This window comes from Hevea brasiliensis, chromosome 15 (genome assembly GCF_030052815.1).
Source record: "Hevea brasiliensis isolate MT/VB/25A 57/8 chromosome 15, ASM3005281v1, whole genome shotgun sequence".
Lineage (NCBI taxonomy): Eukaryota > Viridiplantae > Streptophyta > Magnoliopsida > Malpighiales > Euphorbiaceae > Hevea > Hevea brasiliensis.
The window spans coordinates 70,648,182-70,674,526 of NC_079507.1; the positions used below are offsets into that span (position 1 = coordinate 70,648,182).

At 34.1% G+C, this 26,345-nt stretch overlaps 3 protein-coding genes across 5 annotated transcripts; 2 read left to right on the forward strand and 1 right to left on the reverse strand.

Annotated features, from left to right (window-relative positions):
• The first annotated feature begins 1,013 nt into the window (after positions 1 to 1,013).
• Positions 1,014 to 11,280, forward strand: LOC110632188 (protein BLISTER). Of its 3 annotated transcripts, none has more exons than XM_021780308.2 (13): positions 1,014 to 1,231; positions 1,443 to 1,564; positions 2,769 to 3,818; positions 4,996 to 5,115; positions 5,327 to 5,392; positions 6,678 to 6,791; positions 6,934 to 7,010; positions 8,314 to 8,381; positions 8,597 to 8,710; positions 9,400 to 9,575; positions 9,772 to 9,840; positions 10,264 to 10,419; positions 10,858 to 11,280. In XM_021780308.2, the coding sequence occupies exons 2-13, from the start codon at positions 1,499 to 1,501 to the stop codon at positions 10,936 to 10,938; spliced, it is 2,157 nt and encodes a 718-aa protein (XP_021636000.2). In that variant the 5' UTR covers positions 1,014 to 1,231; positions 1,443 to 1,498; the 3' UTR covers positions 10,939 to 11,280. The 3 variants fall into 3 exon arrangements, with proteins under 3 accessions (XP_021636000.2, XP_021635999.2, XP_021636001.2); XM_021780307.2 differs by having other exon boundaries at positions 1,015 to 1,235; XM_021780309.2 differs by having other exon boundaries at positions 1,017 to 1,235; positions 6,681 to 6,791.
• Positions 11,281 to 12,724: 1,444 nt separating this feature from the next.
• Positions 12,725 to 18,577, forward strand: LOC110632189 (7-hydroxymethyl chlorophyll a reductase, chloroplastic). Its single transcript, XM_021780310.2, has 19 exons — positions 12,725 to 12,884; positions 12,969 to 13,077; positions 13,175 to 13,259; positions 13,533 to 13,644; positions 14,239 to 14,323; positions 14,452 to 14,493; positions 14,617 to 14,695; positions 15,430 to 15,481; positions 15,580 to 15,642; positions 16,033 to 16,130; positions 16,576 to 16,611; positions 16,703 to 16,764; positions 17,044 to 17,071; positions 17,394 to 17,473; positions 17,593 to 17,662; positions 17,744 to 17,801; positions 17,976 to 18,040; positions 18,122 to 18,216; positions 18,295 to 18,577. Exons 1-19 carry the CDS (start codon positions 12,812 to 12,814, stop codon positions 18,383 to 18,385), a joined length of 1,383 nt encoding a protein of 460 aa, XP_021636002.2. The 5' UTR covers positions 12,725 to 12,811; the 3' UTR covers positions 18,386 to 18,577.
• Positions 18,578 to 20,794: 2,217 nt separating this feature from the next.
• On the reverse strand, positions 20,795 to 24,175 carry LOC110632191 (probable indole-3-pyruvate monooxygenase YUCCA3). Its single transcript, XM_021780313.2, has 3 exons — positions 23,084 to 24,175; positions 22,612 to 22,983; positions 20,795 to 22,314 (listed from the first exon to the last, which is right to left on the reverse strand). Exons 1-3 carry the CDS (start codon positions 23,777 to 23,779, stop codon positions 22,087 to 22,089), a joined length of 1,296 nt encoding a protein of 431 aa, XP_021636005.2. The 5' UTR covers positions 23,780 to 24,175; the 3' UTR covers positions 20,795 to 22,086.
• Between the last annotated feature and the right edge of the window lie 2,170 nt (positions 24,176 to 26,345).

The window sequence follows — 26,345 nt, forward strand, 5'->3', positions numbered from 1 at the left end:
ACGTATCCAAAGTAGTCTGCCTTGCATATTGTGTAACTTTAACAATACTGTTTTTTTTTCATAATATTCATATAAATAATTACATGATTTATTATTTTTACATATAGAATTAAAAATAAATGCAACAAAATTATTAATTTAACTTTCTTATAATAATTAAGTATTTTATAAATAATGGCAATGTGTTTAGGAAAATAAGGCATCAATTGACTCTCTTTTTGCTAAAAACATTTTTATATATGTTTATAAATACTTATAAATTAATCTTTCAAAAATTTAGTTATTAAATCATATTTTTGATAAAATTTAAAATTAAAAAAATGTAATAAAGATAGATATATTTGATAGCATTAATAGTGATGTAATATATAATATTTTTTTTACAATTTAATTATAATATTAATATTATATTTTTTACATTTTTTAATAGTATTTTATAATTTAGTTTTTATACATTGATCCACAACTGTTTATAAATGCACAATTTTTTTTTATAGTGGTAAATGTTGGGTTATTTAGCAGAAATCATACCAAGAACAATTTATCTCCTTTAATATTAAAAAAGGAAAAATAAATCTATAACAAATTATATGAAAATGAATTTAGCAATACTTAAATTCATATTCTCATTATATATATTTTAATATTTTTAATTATATATATATATATATTATTTGATTATATATAAATTTTAATAAGAATTTTTAATTTAATAATTATAAAACTCATGCTCATAGAAATCAAATTTATATTATGTGCATATCATAATTATTAAGTTTAAAAAATTTGGCATTTTATCAAAGTATTTAATACGTTTTAAATAAATTTATTTACTAATTTTAATTTTATTAATTTAGTAATTTGGTGACATTTGATTCATTTTTGAGTTGGAATTTTAATTAAAGTTAATTTTAAATAGAAAAAATTGTTGATTCAATTATAGAAAGATTAAAATTGGACTTGAAAAAGAAAAAATGATCATCAGCAAAACTGCCGGTTGCAGTAGATCTACGAGATGTCATTTTTCAAAAGCACCAGCAGGTGGTACTGTCATACACACCAAATTTAAACCCAAAACAAGAAATTAAAAAAAAAAAAAAAGAAAAAAGAAAAATCAGAAGGAGAAAAGCGAGGAGATCTGCCTGCCAGGACATCTCAATTTGCACAAGCCTACAGCTTCTTCCTCCTTCATCTCTCCCCGATCTGATCGGACCTTGCCTCTGCTCTGTTTGTCCGTACGATTCTAAGATTCAGTGTTTTCCTAATTTCCAGAATTCAAACATATTTCAAATTCGATTCCATTTTGGCTTACCGTTTGAAAAATATTATATTTATTTATTTATTTTAAAAAGCCTGATACGTATTGAATTCCAAACTCTAGGGTTTCTCTTTGGGATTTTTGACGCCGATTGGTCACGGTTTTTTTATTTGTTTTTTGCTAGATGGTTTAATTGGATGAGATTTGAGGTTGTTATTTTTTGGGGATTTGGAGGGTTAAATGGCGTCGGCGCAGGTGTTGCCAAGCTCACGGAAGCAAGAGCATCTTGAAGCCGGAAAGAGACGGGTATGCGTAATTGTTTGATCGGTTTCATGCAAAATCATGATATTATCATTTATCTGCACGAAATTTTTTGCTTTTGCAATACGTGAAGATGGATTTCCAATATTTGCAATTCAAATTTGGTAATGGGTGCGGTCATTGGTTTTTTTCTTGTAAATTCATGGCTGTTATGTATTTGATTTAGGTAGAAACGAGAGAATGGTCAGTTTCTTTGCCTGGTAATGGTTTTTGTCTGAATAAGCACTTACATTATAATGCTGAATTGTGTCTGCAACCAGAGTGGATTTATTTAATTTTTATGAATGTGGAGGTTATTTGACAAATATATTTTGATGTTTTAAGCATCCGTTAATGAGAGTTTAGGTCGGTTGCATCAACTCTGTGAGATGGAATTAGAGTGCCATGCTTTTTACCGCCAGAACTTTATTTTTCTGTGCACGTGGGATTGCAACCCTCACTGGCTGAATTACCAAGCCAATAAAGGAAGCCTAAAGCTCATCTTTCTAATTTTCTTATTTTGAGTGACAGATAATGATATAGACTTCCAATTTGATATTAGACTGCATCTGACATGAATCTATGGTTAAGAATTGGCCATTAATATGCATCCTACAGTGCATGTATTTGTAATATAACTTGAGATATTAATATTAATTGGACCTCTGGTCAAGCATTGACATTTAACATCAAAATTTATCACATTGTCGGAAATTCATTGGCTGTAAATGCCTAAGGTGATGTATTTCTGTGGATTGCATTTTCATTCATATTTTTCGTGGTTTAAACTTTGACATGTAATGTTAGTTCTCAATTGTCCTCTGTTTAAGTATGCATGTTTCATGATCCATTTTAAGAGACAATTGTCTAGTGTGATTGTCATAGTCTCTGGCTGTGCAATGTGGATCAATGGCTTGAAAGCAAGTAGTTTATACAATAGTGCCATAAATTTAGCAATATATTCACTCTCCTTCTAGAACTGTGCTTTGGTTAGTGGTCTTTGATAATTTTTCTTGGATTTAGCGGCTTCAGTTGTTTACAACATTTACATTTATTAGCAATATCATTTGTTAATCCCTGTTTTTTTTAAATTTGTTTTTTTTAATGAGTATAATGCACGAACATCACTAGGAAGACTCATACACCATTTTTTTTAAATGTCAATTTTCTCAATTTTTTTTTATGTTTTTGTCCTTTTGTATTTTTCCAGCTGGAAGAGTTCCGTAAGAAAAAAACAGCAGACCGAGCCAAAAAAGCTGCAGCCACAAGTCAACCTCTTTCTTCTGATGTTATTGTAGATCAGAAACAACCTTTAGAGGCTGAACGTGTAAGGGTTACAGATTCAGATGGAGCTGGTACATCTGATGGACCTGGCAGACCTATTGAACCATATAATGGAATTATCAACAATGACAGCAACATAACTAATAGTAGTACAAAAGCAGAGCAAAATTTTTTGGTAGGTGCAGTTGCTAATCGTCCATCAAAGAGTGATTCCAAGACATCTTTGGCAGATCTAGTTCAGAGACACACAAATAATCATGGATTTAAGAGATACGATGCCTCAGGATTTTCTGAAAATCATGATTTTGAGGGCTATCATACCTCAGGATTTTCTGGAACAGGTGTTGATAATGGCCGAGGGACTGATGAAATGAGTAATGACTCCAAAACATATACTGGGAGCCAAGGTCAAGTGCCATATGGGAAATTTTCAGACCATTCTATTGCACCACACTCACAAGAAGGAAAAGGTTTTGATAGCAGTTATAGTCAATCTACTCCATTCCAGTCAACGGAAAAAAACAGTTTTTTGAAGGATAATGCATTTAGCTCAACTCAAAATTCTAGTGTATATGGGAGAGATGTGCAAACATTTGAATCAATTGGTTTCAGTTCAGATATTAGGAGCTCCACAAATCTTGTTCAACTATTTCCAGGAACATCTGAACCTAACCCTAGGAGATCTCGACCATCCTTCCTTGATTCACTTATTGTTCCTAGAGCTCCTTCAACTTTCCAAAGTACTGAACCACAAAATCAGGACATAAAATCAGATGGCATGGATGATCTAGGATCATCTGCTTTCCAGAAGCCATCAGGACAGAATGAAAATGTGGGACAGCATTTGGTGAAATTTTCTGTACCCTCTAGCAATGGGTTTGATCTAATGACCCAGAATGTTAATGAGAATAGCTTGGAGAGAAAGCATGAGCTATATTCATCTAAACAGAATGAAGATTTTGCTACTTTGGAACAGGTATTCTTTTTAATTAGTGCTTACTCTGTTTGTCTTTTATTTTTGTTGAGTTCTGAATTAGCTATTGGCTGTAAAATTGTGTCTGTGTTTTTGAAAGTTAAACTTAATAAAGAATAACTAATCAATTTAATATTTATATTGGAATTAATATGAAACATGTGTGGCATGGCATGAGTTGTCCTGAATATTGCACTTTATATTGTTTGAAATTTTAGCCAAAGGGAATAAAACCTAGAATTATCATTGTACATATAGTGTATTCTGAGATGGGAGGGGTGGGGACAACACAAATACTGTTGGAATGAAGAAGTGAAGATTTCATTTTTTAGATCTTATCATCTTCAGTGGGATTAGGAGTCAGGACTGCGCACTTGCCCCTTTGTTGTCAGAATAGCAATGTTGAAATATTAGGGATGCTATAACAATTAAAAAGTCACTGGAATGTGCAATGACATTGAATCACCTGGCTAATGACCTTTTTGATAATGCCATCTCCAATCTTGCCTCAAATACAAGTAGACTTGGGAAATAGATCAAAGAGACTGAAAATAGAGCATTGCAGGGCGGCTTTTGAATCCACTTATCTTTACCATGCCATGGAGGTTTACTCTAGCTAAGGTGGCAGAGTTGGGTGGTATTAGCTGCATAGCTTCTGTATTCACCAAACACTTGATTATGCTCACTTCACACCTTTGCAATATGCATGGTTATTTAAGTGGTATTTGAGCACTCTCCATCTTCCTACAAACAAAGTTTTAATTTGGAAATTTGATTAGGGACTATTGATTAGATGCAAAAGTCCATGTATGAGCCATTTGTTGTTTTACCTGTTTCTTCTAAAGGAAGTGGTGTGCATGGGTTTGGAGGGTCATTTTGATATTGTACTTTTGATGTTATGTACTCATATTCACCCATCCAGGCCTTTCTGATGCTGTTGAAAGCTTTTGAAACTACTGCATGAAGCATTATTGAAGAATATTTTCTTAATGCCTTGAAGAGTTCAAATGTTTATGCCATTTATACAGAAAAGTAAACAGCATTGTTACATTTTGTTTTTACTCATTTCCGTTTGTTATGATCGCCTTATGTGTATTACTGTATTGGTTGTTGCTGTCTTTATTAGTTTGTTGCATTGGATTCCTTCTCTACTGCCATTAACATTGGTCCTATTGTGCAGCATATTGAAGACTTGACCCAAGAAAAATTCTCTTTGCAACGAGCTCTTGAAGCTTCTCGTGCTTTGGCAGAGTCCCTGGCTGCTGAAAACTCATCATTGACAGATAATTATAACCAACAGGTAGGCTTCTGTAATGAGATCCTTGTGGCATTATGGCTTTATGTTTTGATAGTTAAAGATGATGATAACAGTCCTCAACTTGGCTTAGTCCCATTGTTTATTTTAATCATTCAGCCTATCTTGTGATGCTTATTAATTTTCATTTGATTATAACTCGTCTTTGTTTTTATTTTTTTTTTCTTGTTTGCATATTGGTTCGACTTTTCTCTAGAGAAGTGTTGTCAACCAATTAAAATCCGACATGGAGAAATTGCAGGAGGAAATCAAGGCCCATTTGGTCAGTTGTAATTCTCTCCTACTTACTTTTTCTTATGTATGCATCTATTACTGTTTCTTATGCATGCATCTATGTGGTACTTTTTTTTTTAATGTCAGTGCATGTATCTGTGTACTTGCTTGCTATGTACCAGCTAGAAAACTTACTTTTTAGGATTACATACATTAAGATTCCATTTTTTAAATGAATCTATTGAATTTAATATTGTTTGGTCAGTTGTAATTCTCTCCTACTTACTGTTTCTTATGTATGCATCTATTACTGTTTCTTATGCATGCATCTATGTGGTACTTTTTTTTTTTTATGTCAGTGCATGTATCTGTGTACTTGCTTGCTATGTACCAGCTAGAAAACTTACTTTTTAGGATTAAATACATTAAGATTCCATTTTTTAAATGAATCTATTGAATTTAATATTGAAAGTTGTGTTATAAATGTTGTCTTTATCTTGAAACTACTGAAGTTCAGCCACCTGATGTTGATGGCCATGGCCCATGGTTGCCTACATGTCTGGCATTATGCTTCTCTAGCTTATTTGAGTGATGGAATGAGTTATGGTTTGGTATATTCTTGAGCCTCAGCTGAGCTGAGCATAGCTCTTCAATGTTCAATGAAAGTTCATTGCCACTTGCATCCTTATGATGCCAGTAGCTAGTTTGGTCGAGAAGATTGAATTCATAATTTTTAGGATTTTTGAAATGACAAAAGGAGAAAACAACACAGAATGCTGACCAACATTTGCAGTCATTGTTCTAGGTTGTTTCCATTGTCTTATTTGTGGACAATAACAGTTTTCCTCATTTTCAAAGTTTATACATGTATGCTAATCTTGACAACATTTTCATTGTTCAATTGCCTATTTCTTTTTATTGATCTCAAGTTGGGTTGATAAGGGGGCCCAGCCTTCATCAGTTATCCAGTCATTTCCTGGTCACTGATGACCATTGCTATCCATTTATCATGACTGTTGCTTATAAGAAATCACTACTACTTGCAACAGCTCTGCACTAGTGAGAGCCATGTTTGTCGCCTCTATGACATTTGAGGTTGGCTGGGAGAAGCCCAAGGAGAGAAAGAAAAAGGGTTAGGGTGTTCTAATGTATTTATTTTCGCTTGAATTTTAGGCGGCCAATGCTTAATATTGAGGAGCAAAGGAGACTGTATTTTCATTTTTAACAATCTGTTTGACATGCATATCATCAAACAACTGGGATAGATGGGACAGCAGTAACTGTGGACTTTATTGTTCACTTACATTTTGATTATTGTATGCGACTGATGTTAGCAGGTGGAACTTGATTCTGTCAAAATGGAATATGCAAATGCAAAACTTGAGTGTAATGCTGCTGATGAACGTGGAAAGATTTTGGCTTCTGAGGTTATTGGTTTGGAAGAGAAGGTAGTGAATTTTGTTGGTATGCTTGTTTCTTCTTGTTTTCATTCCATCTTTTTCCCTAAGTTTCTTATGGACGTTCTAGATTCTGAGGTTAAATGTTGAAATGAATACTGGATCCCTCAAGCGTTGTAACTAATTTATGTAGGCACTCAGACTAAGGTCTAATGAACTAAAGCTGGAGAGGCAATTGGAGAACTCACATACTGAAATTGCTTCATACAAGTATGTGTTTCCTTTTATTTGACTGAAAATGGAGAATTTGTGTTGTACATTTTCATTTTAACTTGGTCCTCTTGTACTGTTGCGCCATATTCATATTAGTGTACATGCACAGGTTGTTTTCAATGCTAGGTGCAAAGTGTGTTCTGGGGATGCTGTTGCAGGTACTTAGTTGAAAGCTTTGGCTAAAAGCTGTTCTTGGGTGCTTTGAAATTTATCGTAAAAGCTGCTTGTTTGTAATGGTTATGGCCACAATAGCCCAAAAGCACCATCAAAGAAGGCTTTGACTGCTTGTGGATAAAGCATCCAAACATGTGCCTTGGCAAAACTCAAAAGTAGCTGCAATGGCATCCCTAAACTGACGCATATAGAAGCATTTTGTTTAACTGTACATGCTTTGTTTACATGCATTATGTAAGAACAATCAGTAGTATTGAAGTTGAGCAAAGTTAAGAGATAAAGAGGACCATATATTGGGAGACTGGCATTTTGAGAATCCAAGATAATGCTGATGCTTTAATGAGACACAGATGACTGGCTCAAGTAGAGGCTTTCATGTGAATGTCTGTAATGTATCCCTGGATGGAGTCTTGCTCTGTGCGAAAGGAAAGGCTTTCTTTTTTTCCAAATAGGCAAAATTGCAGTGGCCAACAGTTTTACTTCGTTTGGAAATTTTTTTTACTCGGCAAAGAAGTTGGTGGCTTTTCCTAGAAAGGACCATAACATGAGCTATTGTTTCTGTTTCCATTTAGAAGAGTTCACTCCTAGTATTAAACTCTATTATTATTGTTGTCATTGTTGTTGCTAGTATTAGTAAATTGGTGATAGCATTAGACTTGAAAAGTATTGCTTTTTGATTGTGACTGGACCAAGGAGTGTCAAAAGTTCCAGACTACTTCCAGCTAGGGGTCTTGTAAGTGAAGGCTGTTGCCTTGGTTAACCGTAGGGTAGACTATTCTATATATGCTATGTCTTTTATATCTCCTCCCTCCCCCTTCTTTATTTTCTTTATTTTTATTTAAGTTTTGTACACTGTACTGCTTGATATTAATTCTTTATTTGTTGTACAAAGTATAAACATAATGCACATTTAGTCTAGACTTTAGATTAATTGCTTCATCCTAAATAATAGCAAGAAGCAAAGTGGAACTTCCTTTCTAATGTATTACTTTTATTCTTGTATGCCCTTTTCATTAGGTGATACTTCACAGTAGTCCTGGTTTATATTTCAATTGCTTATGTTTTTGTGACTGTTACCGTAAGTTTAAGGACATTCAACAATTACAGCCTGTACTGAATTTTGCAGAAAGAAAATGTCCAGCCTAGAGAAAGATCGTCAGGACTTGCAATCAACAATTGATGCTCTTCAAGAAGGTATATATTCATATATGGTTGGCCTTCTCACCTTGTATTTCATTTACTTGTTCAAATACCAATATATCTAATTATTTGAAATAAAATCTGCAAAACCATTTTTCATTGTTCCAAAGCACTTTGATATATTTCTTTAGGGATAATCATGAATGAAAGGATTAATTATTATTTATGCCTTTATTGTTTTGGTGTAACTTGTCATTTTTACAATACAGAGAAGAAACTATTGCAATCCAAGTTACGGAAAGCTTCAGGAAGTGGAAAGTCTATTGATGTTAGCAAGAGTTGCAACAATAAAAAGGATATGTCAACGACTACAGAAGATTTAGGTAAAAATTTCTAATGAAATTCATTTCATAGTACAGTAAACACATGTTTTAGGCAAAATTTTGGAGACCCGATTAGATGGGCTTATTTAACTTCTTAAGTATTTTCTCCTGCATCCTTTGACTTTTGGACCATAAGTTCAAAATTCAGTGAAAAGAACATTCCCGAATCAGGTCAAGATTGTGCCATCCTTAATTGATCATAAATTTGTGGGTTCCTTTGAGTTGGTCTAAAATAATCATTCTTTTATTGGCTGGGGATAACTTTCATGCGTTTGATACTCATGAAACATGAACTTACTGAAATAAGATTATGTTGTCACCTGTAGTTTTTAAGGGCTCAGTCTGTATATAGTCCTGGATTTGGGTGTGTTCTTTATTGAAGACATTTCCATTGTGGGATAGCTGCAAGTCCCATGGTGACTTAGTTGTGGCAATTGATGTTTCTTGGGTTTGTTTGCTAGATATTGGAGTACAAATTTCCTGTTCTTGCTTTTTTGACTGAATTTACTAGTGAACTGCATTAGCCATGTTGGACATTTTTATTATTTTTGCTAATGAAACTGAGGTTTCAGATGAAGGGTAATTCTTGATGGCCATTGTGACCACTGGACTGGATTTTATTCGTGCATTTTTTTAAGTTTGTTTCTTGCTTTTGAAGTCGTGGATTCTTATTTTGATTAAAATTGCAGATGCCATCCCTTATACTTCGAACCAGGAAACAAATGCGCCTTCACTTGTTGGAAGTGAAACCCCTGGTTTTCCCATGCTACCTGAAAATGACCAGTCAAATATTGAAGTTTCATCTGTGTATATTCCTCCAGATCAGATGAGGATGATTGTAAACATTAATACGCTAATTTCGGAGGTATGCTCTTTAACTTTTGTTGTTTGCAATTCTATGCTTTACGGTTCCCCCCCTTCTTTTTACTTTTTTTTTTTTTTGGGTTATTTTTTTGGTTGGGCGGTTGGGGGGGTAGACAAATAAGAAAGGACCGTTGAAATAGACTGCAAATATTTATAATAAGAAATGTTTTTTTACTTATTTATTGTTTACGTTGCAGTTAGCAATAGAAAAGGAAGAGTTGATACAAGCTTTGGCATCCGAGTCATCTCAACGTTCTAGGCTTAAGGTAATTTTTAGGCTGTGCTGTTAGCCTGTAATTTATTTGGCTTCCTATAAATCTTCTAGTTATAATATTTTATAGGAATACTGCTTGTGGATATATGCCTAGTTGCTCCATCTCAACTCATGTTTTTCTGCAAGTCATTCCAGTATAGGAGAATGGAGTAGAAAGTACTGTTGTAGTATAGCGGGAACGTATTAAACTTTGTGTATTACTGTCATAAAATCAAGTTATTTGACTAAATCAGGAAAATATAATATCTGTCAGATTGCTATGCTAATCTCAGGTGAAATGTTCTAATTTTATATATTTGAATGATTGGTGTTTTCTTTCTTTCTTCTTTTTGTTTTTCCCTTTTTTTAATTTTTTTAATATGTTCATATCTAGCTTGGTTATGTAAATCATCCATTTTTTTTTAAATAAATGAAGGATTTAAATAATGAGTTGTCACGCAAGCTCGAGGCTCAGACTCAAAGATTAGAGCTTTTGACTGCTCAAAGTATGGCAAATGAGAATGTCCCGTCAAGGTTAACTGATTCTCGTACTACACAGGACAATACTGCATATGCAGACGAGGGTGATGAGGTATGATATTTGAGACTAGCTATTTTATATTATCATGAGCAATTTCTAGACTTACTAATGTTCAGTGAAAAGAAACATGGGCCAAGTCATATTATGTTAAATCATTATTTGAACCCCAAAGGGAGTGCCCTATAGACTATTGCGCTTCTATGTTGTGTGTTAAGACAACCTATCTTGCTTGTCCCCTGGACTTTTCTTTTATACTCCATATTACATTGATATCCCATAATTATGGATTTTTTTTCCCTCTTACTCTGTAATGTCAAAACAACTATTTTAAGTCCAGAGGATTAATAATAGATGAGGTTTGCATGACCTGCCTACTCCACCCCATCCAGGTTGCCCTATGGCCTGGACAAACAGATACGAAAACTAGAGGTATTTTGTGCACCCATGTGTTGACTGCTGACGGTTATATGCAATTATTTCTTGAAATAGGTGGTTGAAAGGGTTTTGGGGTGGATAATGAAGCTCTTTCCTGGAGGGCCATCAAGACGAAGAACCAGCAAACTTCTTTGATATGCGAATCTGAATTGATCATTAAATGAAGATGCTTAGTTCTGGTTTTATTCCTCGCTGCTTCCTTCCCTTTGTTTTGGCAACACAACCGAGGTCGTAATCTGTATATTTTGAGTTAATTATACCATCATTCTTTTGTAACGGATGAGAAAATAGTGTTAAGAAGCCTTCCCAATTATTTGGCAAATCCAGTTGTCATTTTTTAGATAGATGACAATAAGAAAGTGCTTTGTTGCTGTAATTGGTTTATATTTGGACAAACAAAATTTTAGAGGGCATTTGTCTGGCTATGGAACGGATTGAAAGCACTGATATACAGAAAAAATGAGAAACATCAGTGTGCGTTTGTTGTTTCTTCATTTTGTTGCTACATTCATTATACACATGATAACGATGCTCAGGCCCCGGAAATGTAACAATTAATTTCGCATTTTACATGTAGGGGTGGGGCATCCTATTGGCGCAATTCCCGGTTGGTGGGTGGCTGCCCTGCCCCAGCCTCTGCCCATCACCCGCATTGGCAATATAATGGGAAGGCCTAAGCTTTGGTTTGGACTTTTTGCGCTGGGCCAACTGAAGTAGCACTGTTAAAGATCTGATGAAGCGTCGAGATTTGAAATTTATTAATTTAAGAATTTCAGATAAAAAAGTTAATTTGGTCTTTATATCTGGCATTAAGATTTAGTATTTAGATTGTGGTCAAACTGATATTAAATTTCACAAATTGATTCGATTTGATTAAAAAAAAAAAATGAAACGTGTCAGATACCCCCCAAATTTAATTTGGTATTTTACAATTTGACCGAGTTTATAAAAGTTAGTAGTCAGTTTTTCCCTCTTCATGTTTTTTATCTTCCAAATTGCTCTCTTTCATCCAATCAAGCTCTGTGCATTGCCCTTCAAAAAACTACCAAAACAAAAAAAATCAATTGAAGATGAAAATAAAAATATAATCAAATTTTTTTAAATCTCTAAATTAGGAAATTTGACTTTAAAATTAAAATCAAAATTAACATATTCAATAAATATTTAACAATTTCAACACTAAAAATATATTTGTAAAAATAGTTTCTTCGTAATATATTTTTTAAAAAAAATAAAAAATGACATAATTGTTATTTTTATAAATATTAAAGGCTGAAATATAATTTGTAATTTTAATTTATATGTTCTCAAGTGCCTTTGTTGTATCGTATTCATGTCTTAATTTCAAAATTTATATTAAATTAATTTATTAATTTTAATATCACTTTGCTCTTTATAATTATTTTATATCTAATTGAAATTGCTTTTATGTTAAAATTTCAATATGATTTTCATCATAAATGTTTTTTTACATAAAAAGGATGGCTGCGAACAAAGGAAGCACAACAACAACAAAAACAAATTCAAGAAAACTTTCGAAAGTAGAGCATTTTTAAATTTCTCGGATAGCATCAATTTTTTTTTTATTTTATTTTATAAGAGATTTTGAGAATGAAAATTTAAACCTAAAGTTTAATCACTAAATTAAATTAGGATGGATATGTCAAATAGCATCAATTAATTTATAAATAATGATAAAAAATTCGAAATTATTCAAAATTGGAAGCTTCTTCGAGTTTTCTCACAAAATATCAAATTATTTCATAGGAGTTATTTGTCAAATAATAAATAATTTTTTAAGTTAATAATTGCAAAGTTGATATTTTCCTATAAAATATCTTTTCGCAATTTCATATTCGGAACGGTGTCGTTGTATGTTTTTTTCAGTCTTGTGGTGACTATTTTTAGTGCTTTTCTGCATTTTTGTTAACCATGTCCCCTGCCACAAATCCATATATGTGGTGCACAGCTACGCTCTCTCTTCAACTTCCCCCTCTCTATCTGGAGAATGAGTTCTGTAATCTGCAAGCTCTCACTTCCCATCATTTCCTCTTTATCTTCTGCTTCTTTTTCTTCTAAAGGTACCCAATGAGCACCTCTGCTCTGCATCTGTCTGTATGTATCTATGGAGTCTCTTATTTAGCTTGAGCTGTGTGTTGTAACAGATGCCAACTCCAATTCCTCAAACAAGTCGGTGAAGCTAAGGGAGGACTGGAGGGAACGGTCCAGACCCATCCCACCTGGTGGAACATATCCTGCAAAGGATCATTGCAGGTTTAATCAGACTCGCAAAACTTATCAATCTCGTTCTTGTTTGTTATGTTCTTTCTTACTTGATTTTGTACACTTTCTATTTTCTTTCTTGGGTCAGTCGATGTGGGTTGTGTGATACTTATTACATCGCCCATGTGAAGAATGCTTGTGCCTTTCTTGGAGATGGAATGTCTAGAATTGAAGTAAGTTCTTTGTTTTTATTAGCTTTTTCCTGCTCTCTTTATTTGGTATATGCACTATCAACGGTAATGTTAAGAGTTTGGAGATTTAGTAGAAGAGCTTTTATGAGAATTCAGTACCAATTTATTGGTTTCAATTTCTTTTGTTATTCAGGAATGTTCATGAAGTGATTTGTAAATCCGTTTTATCATGCATCACCCTGTTTATCTGATGCACTTTATCTGCTTTTTCGTTTTCTTCCCCCTAAATATTTAATAAATGATATTCTTATTCAGGGTTTGGAACCTGTTGTCCATGGTAGAGGGAGAAAGATAGATTCTATTGATGAGATGTACATGGGGGTCCATGAGGAGCTGTTGTACGCTCGTAAAACTAAGCCTGTAGAAGGTATGCCTTTCTCATTGTTGAATCTTTTCACTTAAACTAGTGCTTATGCTGGTTTACACTTGTAAATTGTAGGTTACGTTTATCTTTCCATCTATTTTTAAATAAAATTAGACTATTGGATCTTCAAAATCTTAATAAGATGATCAATATTATTTTATATTAGAATAGATGTTTACCTCTCTATTCCTGGCTATAACTGTCAATATATGCCAATATTACTTAAACAATTGGATAGAATGAAAGCTGTGAGAAGTCAGTATATTTTCATGAAGCTGCCAGCAAGATTATTTTAGTTATGGAGGGTCTGTAGTTCGTTCTTGTTATGATGTTTTGCATACTACTTATTCAGTTATTCTTAAATCTAATAATCTTCTTTATTTAGTTATTATTTCACTAAACATATTGTTCATGCAAATACTGCATGTTATGCCATTGCATATGAATTTGCCTTTTGCTTGGACTACTTCTGAAAAATGACAACCAACCAGAATGCGTTATTTAATTTCTTAAGTAGATGATGACACTTGGAGTTTGAGAATCATTGATGCACAGTTTTAATTTATATGTTCTGCGCATAACTTTATTGGATGCCAGGAGCTCAATGGACTGGAATAGTGACTACTATTGCAATTGAGATGCTGAAATCTGGCATGGTTGAGGCTGTTATATGTGTGCAGAGGTGGGGCTACAAATTTTATGAAAGAAAAAAGTATAGCTGATGATATTGATCTTATGCTATTGTTGATTGTTTAGTTTATGAAATTTCACTGAACCCACCCCCCCTCTCTATCTCTTTTTGTGGTACAGTGATCCAGAGGACAGATTCTCTCCAAGGCCTGTATTAGCCAGGTTTACAATTGCATGTCCTAATTTGGATCATGGCCTCCTCTATTTTAATTTTTATTTCCATTTGGTTATTTACATAAGTTACACATTTTTCCTGAAGATCTCTTCTCCTTTCTGTTGTAATAGGACACCAGATGAAGTTATAGCAGCTAAAGGTGTCAAGCCAACATTATCTCCTAATCTGAATACTCTTGCATTGGTTGAGGTGCTTAGTAACTATGCTTATGACAAATAATCTTACACTTATTCTATTCTCTCTCTCTCTCTCTCTCTCTCTCTCACGCGCGTGCGCGGGGCAGATCTTTTCACCCATTACTTTATTTTTCCCACCTAGTTCCTAGGAAAAGGTCTAAAGTTGTGGACTCATGGCTCTTATGTAGGAAAACCCTATGTGTACACCAACTGTGCCAATCCCAGTTGGTCACCCTTTACTTTAGTTTATCTTTGCCTATCCAAGAACATAATATCCTTTAAAGAAAAAGAATACTCAATCTTCTATGTCATGCATTCAGTTTGTAATCAGTCACAATGATTTCAATTGTACATTTATCTAAATAAAAAGTTATAATAACCTACGTTTGTCCACATTAATTGGGAACTTTTTTCTCTTAGGTCTCAGGAGCAGGTACCATGGGAAAATTATCCTGAAAATAAAGTTAATTTAATGATGCTTTGGCTACCCATTGGTGTTACACTGATTTTAAGGTTTTTGTGAATGGAAGAACGTGCTTAAAATTCTCTTGGAAAAAGATAAAAATATCTTAATCAAATAACAAAACAGTAGCAAGTAAAATTCGACTAGTAATTCACCTCATTATTTTTGCTCTTTAAATTTCTCTACCGATGACCCTCTTGTTTGTATTAGCTTACTGGTTAATAATAACATTATGTTACTTTAAAAGTTCAGTGAGGCAAAGGGTAATTTCTCTTATCAAACAGGCTGCAGGTGTGAAGCGTCTTCTTTTCTGTGGTGTTGGCTGCCAAGTGCAGGGTATAACTGACATTGTCCTCTCAATTTTTTCTTTTTGCATTCATTTTCTTTATTGTGACTTGTACTATTGTAATGCAGATTGATTTCTTAACCTGCAGCATTAAGATCTGTAGAGCACCATTTGAATTTGGAAAAGCTTTATGTATTGGGCACCAATTGTGGTAATCAGATGCTTCATATTCTTTTTGTTCTTTGAATCAACCAAAATTGTGATATCCTGGCTGCTTAGTTCAAACCTCTTACCTAGGCACATAAATGATAGCCCCAAAATACGTTGGATTCAACTTAAATAGTTTCAAGTACAACATTTGAGCTTTCTGTCTGAGAGGGTAACCTAAAAGATTAAGGAAAACAAACCTCTCCCTGTTGGCTGCGCTGTGTGAGTCAATTCTAAATCCTTTCAAAATGTTGTATACATGAGTCTAAAAATACAGCAATTTAAATTTCTTCTACATTTTTAGTTATGGATGGGGTTATGTTCAGTTATGTGCTATTTATTTACCAGAATTGCCACAGAATTCAAATCACAACTAACTTTTCATTTTTGACAGTGGATAATGGAACTCGAGAAGGCCTTGATAAGTTTCTAAAGGCTGCAAGTGATGAACCAGAAACAGTTCTACATTATGAGTTCATGCAAGATTACAAGGTTTGTGCTGATTGATCATTTGTCTTGACACTCATTCTATGTCTTATCTATTTTGGTGATCACTGATCTCTACAATGCCGTTGTCTATGTATCCAAAAATAAAGTAAAAACTTAAAGTGAGAGATTGTTTCTTTGATTGTGCATATGAATAGCAAATGATACATTGCCATGTAGCTTATGTCTCAAGATAGCTCTACCAATCCCTTACTGTTAAGGAAGAAATCCCACTGTCACTAATCTTTTTTCCTTGCTGAAAGAAAAAACAATAACAGAAATTTTCTTTTTCTTTTTCTTTTTTTGGGGTTGTGGGTTGGGGGGCAGTGGTGCATTATGTTGTTGTTCACAACACTTTTTTATTATGTATGAAAGTATGATATTCTTTTGATATATATATTGTATTTTGTCTAAAGATTGATACTTTGTTGTACCGTTGTACTCTTCATAGGTCCACTTGAAGCACTTGGACGGTCGCATTGAAGAGGTAATTTTTTTAGTTTTCCCTCTACTTTGAGCTTGGTCCAAGTTTTATAATTTTTGCTGCTTCATCTCTTTTCCAATCTTAACTAAAGCAGGTTCCTTATTTCTGTCTCCCAGCAAACGACTTAGTTGATGTTATTGCTCCATCTTGCTATAGGTAACTTGTTCTTTATACAGAGCTCTATTTACAATGAAAAAGAAAACTATAGTACTTCTCGTCAGTAGAGAATGTTATAAAATTAGATTAATCAATTTACCCTGACATTGCTAATGTTTTCTTGAATTAAAACCCAAATTTTGATAACTTTTGTCATTGTCTGGGAAATAATTTAGCTTATAAGACACATTAAAAATTTTGGATTTTTGCTGAAGAATATTAAACCTAGTTTGTCAGCTGATATTCTAACTACCAAAAGTTTTGTTTTTTGTTATGCAGCTGTTTTGACTACACAAATGCTTTAGCGGTGAGCTTTTATCAACTTACTTGAATAAACTTTTCATTTTCTCTGATTTGTTTAAAATCTTAGTTCTGTGGTTAGTGATTTATATCCAATATCCTTAATCCACTTCTACTTTGCCTCTTTATCTCTCTCTCTCTCTGTCTGTCTGTCTTTTAGTAACTTGCACATGTAGAATTAGGTTACATGAATTTAGTTTTGCCTTTTACTGGATGTGAGCAACTGTTCTACTACAAAGATTACTTGCAAGAACGCAGAAAGAGAACTGTTAACACTTATTTCCTGACATGACCTGATTTTGATTAATGCTTTACTCATCCATGTCCAGGATCTGGTGGTTGGTTATATGGGTGTGCCAAAATATCCTGGAGTCAGCATGACACAACATCCACAATATGTAACAGTCAGGTAGCACGATATAAGAAGTATTCTAGCAGCTTCTAAATTAATTATGTTTGTCACTTACTAATGTCTTCATGTGAAAAGTTGAATCCTTTAACCCTCTCTTTGAATTGTTCAAATTGCAGAAATGAACGAGGGAGAGAAATGCTGGGTTTGGTAAAGGACCTTTTGGAGATTACTCCAACAATTAGTAGTGTAAAACCCTTGAACATATCCTGCTTAAGTTTCTTTAGTTTATGAAAATTCTGACTGAAAAATACATATATATTATTTCAGGGTGACAGGAGACCATTTGTTATGGAGACTGTCAAGGCAGATGACAGTGCAAAATTGGGTATGTACAACATTTTTGTCATTATGTGGTGAAAATCTATTCATACTTATCTGATTTTAGAGACGAATTTAAGCTCTTTAAGTAGACATGGGGTGCCAATTCCGCTGCATGGCATGTAGAAATCTCACTTTTCGAAAAATTTTCTAGTGTCTAAATACTATAATTTTTCCTCAGGGAAGGGTCCTTCTCAACCTGCACCAAAGTTTGTTGGGAATTTTATAGCATTTATACTAAACTTGGTAAGCATTTTCTTATGCTTCATTTATTGATAAAAGAACTTTTATGAGTATTTTTATTGTGACTTGGTTCTTTGAAATCAGATTGGCCCAAAGGGTCTGGAATTTGCCCGTTATTCGCTTGACTACCATACCATCAGGAACTACTTGCACACAAACCGCACTTGGGGAAAAGAAAGGTATACTTAAATGAGTCATGGATCTTGTGATTTCACATTGAAACTTCTCTTAATATTTTTATCTTGTAACATTTGCAGAGCTGACAGGTACACACCTTCATATGCTAAGAAAATAGTGGAATTGTACAACCAGAATGATCAAATCGATCAGATGCTACAAAACAAGTGACCATCAGATGCTGCCCTGTATGTGACAATTTTGAATATTTGTATAAATTTCTATGTGATGACATTATATTCCATGTAGCTTAATGTGGTTGGAAATTAATGTTTCTAGTTCTCACAGTTGTGTAGTTGTATGTTTGGTCAACACACTAATCTAAGAGTTTGTGACAATTAACTTACACCGCGAAATACCCAATTCCCTTGTGCACTAATTTATATACTAGATGAGTTAAGAAGTTGGCATCAGGTTGTGTGATTACCAAGACAAATGACTCAACTTATCATACTGCTGAAAGTTGTATCACTTTTAGAGGGTACAAATTTGATGCTAAACAGTTGGGCTTTCTTTAGTTTTGTTTTTACAATTGCTTAATAATTCAGGGTTATTTGTAGCATGTCTTTTGAACATAAGAAACAAAGAAAAGCAGATGACTTAGCAGAAAATATTGCTTTAAATTTATAGGAGCTAAGTGGGAGCTTTTTTTTTCGGTTGCAAAGAATGCTGCTTAATCTACTATATTTGCAGTGTTAAAATCGCTAAGTTTCAGTTCATTCTTTATTTCTAAGTAATCTATTTAGCCCTTTGGAGATTTGAAGATCTCATTTTAAAAGAATGGTGTTGAAGAAAAGAGGAAGATAATATCATGTATTGTTATTCAAGAAGACTAGATGCAGCGTTAAATTTACAGGATGGCATATAAATATCCATGATATTTCACCTAGGTATTGCACATATTTTTTCTCCGCCCAAAACCAAGGGATAGTTTCCTTATATAATATCTAATCAATAAATTATTTTAGCTTCTTATTTTTACATTAAAAATGAATCCTTACATGTTATGGGTTCGTAGTGGCTCGCCCTGTCCTGTTTCACTATTTGTTGCCAAAAGCTTGGATAGACAATGGTGGTTTTTAGTACTTTGTCTACCGAGAGCACACCTCTGCGGCACTACCATTATAGGATTCTCCTACCGGACAATTTAATGATGTCCTATTGGTGGCAGGGCCAGTGCATTTGGATGGGATGGGTTCTCTAGGTAACCATTACCTGATAGGGGAGACAAACTGCAAAATTATCAATAGATGTTTGGCTGCTGTTAGCCAGCGTCTTGATGACTTGCTTAATGAGACCTATATTTACTTCGGAAATTTGCTTGGCTTGTTATGCTAACCAAAGCTCTTAATTGGTTTATGAAAATCATTAGATAGTCAAGTGAGCAAGTTCCGATATTGGGTGTGTGTGTATGTATATATATATATTTTTCAGAGAACTTGAGTACCATTCCTTGTGTCTTTATTATCTTGTCCTTCATTTTTCCCCTAGTAACAGCATTCAACTGTCCTGATAAATTATGAATAGCAGACTTTCATGTGTCAGTAGCTTATGCCGCCTAAAACAGGGAATCGTCTATGAGAACTATTGCCAGCTTATAGAAATCATGGAGATTTCTCCCTAACTAGCTTGGCATGTATGGTCTTTTTTTTAACGGAGCCATGTATGGTCATTGATTAAAGAAATCGAAATTTAAACTGTTTACTATGGTTAGTAAGCTAAACCAACTGAACTCCAGCTGTTTATTAATTTCTTCAGCTGTCAATTTATGGACCAAGTTATGAATACACGCAAAGACATAGCTGTTTGTTAGAATCTCAAAAGATCCCCTGTTTCCACCGTCCAGCAAATTCTGTAGCTGGAACTATTGAGCTTGACATGGTTCAAGTTAAGAATCTACTGTTCTACTTATTAGCAGGCTAGGCTGAAACCAAAACATTATCAATTCTGAAAGTTGAAACTTCTAAAAGACTTGCTTAGCTCTCATGTAGCAATATTTGAAGTTTTTAAAAACGTGTGTATGATAGCAACAGGTTGCAAATTCATGTCAAAGCTTTCGAAAACGTAAGCACACGCAAATACGTGCACACACGCACATACACACATTATCATATCTGCCTGCATTTTACATAGATTCAAAATCACAGATTAAAATTGATTTACAATGGTGAATATATATGTGCATGTATCACAAGATTCAGAACAAGTAGGCATGGGCTTTTGACGTGGAACCAACAAGAGAAACAAGGCCACCACCCATGTGTTTTGTCATTTCTTGGTAACTGTGATGTCCAAGTAACAGGTTGCAGGACTGTGAGAACACCAGAAATTCTAATGGAATTGGACAGAAGTACAGTTGTAGTTTTAATGTTGCAGTCTATAAGGCAATGCAATTTCCAAACTGTCAAATCTTTGCTCCTTTGGCAAAAAACAAGTTGGCAGAAGAGAAATAAAGATAGAATTTTCTACTGAAGTTGAATTGAATATATAGTTATTCTTATCAGAAGTTTGAGTTTGTGGTGTTGATGAAATTTTAAGACCAATGAGTTAGTAGTCTTGTGCATGTGAATCAGCAGCATGGGCACTCATATGGGTTGACTTCACTTTCACTCGCATTTCTTTTTTGTTAAAAAATTGTTAGGCGTTTTACTTATAAATGTTTATTGAGAGGGACTATTTCTTGCTGAACCAGAGAAAAAGGGAAAAGTTGCATAAGTAGCAAAAGTTTGGCAGCATATGGCTGGGTGGTAGTGATGGGTGGTAGGCTTTCTATGCATGCTTAATTATGTGGATGTGGTTGTTTTTATATATAATATACATGTAAAGAGGATAGTGGTTCTGGTGGCAGTGCATTTGTCTTTGAACAGCATCTAAGTCATACATTACACAGTTCCCAGCAAGTTCATTCGATACTTTCTAGCGATCCCAAGCTCACATCTCCCTGGTTTGGTCTCATTTACGACAAATGGAGCTAAAGTTTGAAGTTATATCAGTTTAGGGAGTGGGAACAGATTGGAAAGCTGGAAGTCTCATAAGCAGCTACTAAAGTATATGTAGGAGTTTGAGAACCATTCTCTTTCAATATGAAAAACAAACGTCGGCTGTTTAACATGAAATGATAAGCCAATAAAATATAAACACATGCACACAAATAGATATTATGAAATAATAATTATTTAATAGTGAATCCTATAAAACATATCTAACCAGTAATTTAAAAAAAAATAACTGAAATTATTTACTCATGACTCTCCCACTCGCATAGTGGGCTCTATCCATGTGCATGGCAACATGAAAAGAGCTCTAAACCTATTCTGATGTTCTCAAAAATAAATTAATAACAATAATAGTAATAACTTCAAATCTTTTATGTACAACTAATCAGAGTCAGAATCACCACGAAGAGATTTGTGTTGTTGTGGGATAATGGACCTGGGGTCCACAATATTTATTGGGCCCTAGGTGGACCAACCCTGGAGATTTAGCCCATCAGATGTATTAATTACTGGGTAGACCATTTGACTAGGATTTTTAAATTGTCACACAATATTCCTTTGAATCAGGGACAAATTTTTCAAAAGAAAAAAAAAAAAAATTAATTAAAAAAAAACGCTCTTAAAACATTCATACATACATACATACACACTGTATTAAGCCTCATCTTCCTTTGTTAAGAAAAGGCCCAATTATTTGCAAATCTTGGGTTTTCTTTTGGAGAGGGCTACTTGCTGTATAGTGTGTTAATTTTCATCTCTCTACATTATTTCCGCAAAGAGTGATGGATCAGTCACTGAATAAAACCAATGAAACAGACTTAAAATAAAAAAATTTTAAAAAAAACCTGTTTTATTAGTGCTAAAAATCTATTGGCTTCAGAAATGTGAAATGCATCTCCTATGGCGAGCAGCAATAGTTTTCTTTTTTTGCCTGGTTTCTTCTTTCCAGCTATTGGCAATGTCAAGTGCTACACTAATAGCATCTAGAGATGCACCAGATAGACCTCTCCTTGTGAAACCAACTGCATAAAGCCCAGCCTTTCCTTTCCACCCATTTGGGAATGGGTTTTTGGGAATCCCATCTTCTGAAAAGAATTCATTCTCCTGTCAAAGTACAAATTATTCAATTTAATTTAGCCCAAACCATTCGTAGTTAGAATCAGGGCAACGGTATACGCAAATAAGACCAAAAAATAGACCATTGAAGAAAACTAACAATCTGATCCGACCGCAGTTTCACGATTTTCAAGACTGTAGCATGCACGTCTTAATCAGTAAGTAAAAAGAATGTGAAGATAGAAAAGAGAACTAAAACCAATCCTAACTTCCATAACTGTCAAATGAATCCTCAGAATAGAAAAATCAAAATAAATGAATAAGAAAAAGAAACAATTTTCTCACCCTCAGCCATGAAGGAACATTGCTGCGATACCCAGTTGCCAGAATTACAGAATCGATCTCAAGCTTTTCTCCATTAACAAGCTCCACTCTGCCATTAGAGAACCTCTTGATTCCAGGGACAACCTTGATCTTACCGGATCTTATTTTGTCTAATGCACCAATATCCAATACTGGGGTCTTTCCTTGAGAGTTCTTGAGCTGTAAAGGACCTATGCATGGTCTTTTCAGCCCATATTTTTTCAGATTTCCCAGAATTAGCCAGGCAAGAAGTAGCAGTATCTTATCAACCATCCAAAGTGGTAGCCATTTCATCATTTCTATTGCCAACTCAAATGTTGATTTTCCAAAAATTTCTCTAGGCAAGACATGAACCTGCAGATTGAAACAAAAAGGCACCCAATTATATTTGAACTCTTTAAAAGCCGAAGGCAAGTATTGGAATAGCAGAATTCTTCAAGATATGCTTGCTCACCGAACTTCGAACCACCATTGATGGGCTTGCATTGTGATTGCAAAGATCAAGAGAGACTTCCATGCCTGAATTGCCACAGCCAACAACTAGTACACGCTTTCCACGATAATTTTCACCGGATTTGTAGTCACAAGCATGCGTAATGTTGCCACCAAATTGTTGCAAACCTTCAAACTCTGGCACCACCTTCTCAGCATTTTCGCCGGTGGCAACCACAAGCCATCGGCAAATGTACTCGACTTCAGTGGGAATAAAACTGCTTGTTGAAATGGTTTTGACTCGCCACAAGCCAAAAGTTTCATCATACTTAGCAGATTGCACAGTCTCATTGAAATGCGGTGTTATATCAAAATGTTTTGCATAGGATTCAAGGTAAGTAATGAACTGATACTTGGTGGGGTATTCAGGGAAGTCCTCTGGGAATGGAAAATTAGGTAGTTGACAGAATTGTTTAGGGAGGTGAAGCTTGAGGCGATCATAAGTTCGGTTTTGCCAAAGAGAGGCAATGCAGTTTGCTCTTTCAAGGATTATGAAAGGAACACCTTGTGCTTTAAGGCCGGCACCAACAGCTAGACCAGAAGGACCAGCCCCAACTATGACAGGTCCATTCACCCATATACATCTGCGAGAAAGGAAGTCCTCCTGACCAGAAGATTGAAACATGGTTGGTATATTAAGACAAGTACTGTTATACATTAATAAGAGTATGTTTGTATTTTAAGATAATGTAAAAGGGACTAAAGAGAGCAGACAAGCTTTTGTTTGGCCAAGTGGTAGTGAAAGGCTGATAGAAATGGAAAAAGAATGATGAAGAAATTATTTCCCAAATGAAGAAACTATGGTCTGATTTGTATGTGGAAAAGATTGGAAAGGACAAAGAGGAATGGAGAGAAGAAAAAAATTTGGAATTTGTTTGAGTTGATGTGTATGGAGAGGAGAAGAGGGGATGGAGGGGGTTAAATAGGGAAGGGTCTTGGCCGTGTGATTGGGATTGGAAAGTGATGCTTTGAAGGTCTTTCTCAAATGATAAGTCTGTCGCCGCCTTCTTTTGTTTATTGCATTGTGGCTATGTATCTTTCATTTTAGGGGATTCTCATTTAAAACCCATGTCCTTACCCCTTCCTCATAGGTCTTTTAAGATAGACTTTGGGTAGAATTTTCACATCAAAGTCATGTAGACTTCATTAAGAAATTTTAATCTTTGTTGCCTTTTCTTTTATGATAAATTCTTTTATAAAAAGAGATAAATTGAATTAAAATTTTGTAAAATTCTAGTTTTCAAATTAGAGGATACTCAATCAGAGTAATCTTTTATAACATGTATCTTTTTTTCATAAATTCCTTAAAACAAGTTTCATATTCAATTTTTCTACTAGCAATCAATACTATCTTGGGAAATTCTTGTCTAGTTCATCATGAATTAAAAAACGTGACATTTATCATATATTTAATAGGTGAGTCTTATTATATATTTTGTGTCTTGGATACGTGAAAGACCGGGACAAGAAAAACGAGGTAAACATTCCACAAGAATGCCTTGATTTACTTGACATCTATCTTCTTCGCTGAAGCAGAACAAAAATAATGTTTTGGTCCCTGCGGTTGTCACGATAATATAATCCCAAATGGAATGCTCAAGAAAATATAACTGAATTGGCAATTCCAGTCCTGCGGGAAATGACAGATTTTTAGCTTCTTGGGAGTGCAACAGATTTTAAGCTTAGAGTTTTCAAGGCAGTAACATGTCCAAGTCACTTTCAATTATGAATCCTGGTCCCCTATAAGCCGTTGGTTTGGGTAAATCCATGTTCTGCCCATTGTACAAACAGCCTCATTCTTTATTACATTATATAAATAATATAATAAATTATATTTTTTATGTGATATTTCACTGTTTTAATATAATATTATATATTTTTATGTAATATTGATAATTTTCAATGTAAAATTAATAATAAATAAATATATTTAATGAATCTTAATTAATAAATGCAATGTTACACTTGTTAGTAAAAAACCATTAGATTAAATCCAGAACACAATTAATGACAAACAATGCTTGTCATGCATTGAGCCTTGAGGACAATTAGTAGATTATCTGCAAATCTGTTGCTCTAATCCTAGAATTGGCAGGGAAGAAGCAGCTAAACATTGGGAACTCAACTATATATTTCAAGAGAAAAGCAGATTGGGGTGACTTGGTTCTCCAACACCCCAATGTAAATTAATTTTCCTGGTCTTGGTCTAATTGACTGGCAAATCATATCATCAGCAAGTAACCAAGTCATATGGTTCAATTTGAATGGAGGACCTATATATTCAAAGCACAACGCTGGTGTATAAATTTTGCCCTTCCAGTACACATGCTCCTATAGCAAGAGCCTAGAGCCATGTGTGGTTTCTAACTTTATCAATTTCCTTTGTTATAAATCATATGCAAGAAAAGAATTGAATTACATTCCTATTCAATTAGACTGATTTTTATTTTTTTTTAAAAAATAAATTTTTTAAAGTTGAAAAAATTAAATATTTTCATTTATTATATTTTTAAGCATGAAAATTGACAAAAAAAGAAATCAATTAAATTGAATTCTTACAAATTTCTACTTTCCAAATAGGCTATTAAGCATTGGATGAGAAATTTTTTAATGTTGAGATTTGAAATATGGCATCTACTCATAAAGTTATTTTCTATTTAGGTGAATGGAAATATTGAATTTCAAGTTGAAGTTTTATAATAATTAGAGTCGAGGCATGCTTGTTGACGAACACAACCAATGTTGGCTAGCTGCATCATGAGCACATGAAAGCTTCTCCTTTTCTTCTAGCACTACTTTTAAAGACCAATACGTACCAAGCATTTAATCATTATACAACCCTAATTGAGTACTTTAAACAAGGCCTTGAATAAAATTTCCAATCGCTAACTAACATTTATAAATTTAATAATCTCGAATACATTGCTAGCTAGCTAGTCTCCATTAACTTTATAAACATCAGATTTAGAGTAGTAGATAAACTTTGATATTGCAAGCCAGTTAGAGCCTCTAGATACTAGGTAAATCCATTTGCAGCAGGTTAACTTGCAGAAATGGTGTTACTGAGGTGCATGCCGCTTCAAGTACCAAAAAAAAATTTGTTGGTTGGGCTTTGAATCTGGAGAAGCAGCTGGCGGATACACATTTCACAAAATTTCGACTATTTTTTTTGGTTTATTCGATGAGAGTGGCTCTTTCTTCCCATCAACCTCTCATCCCCTCTA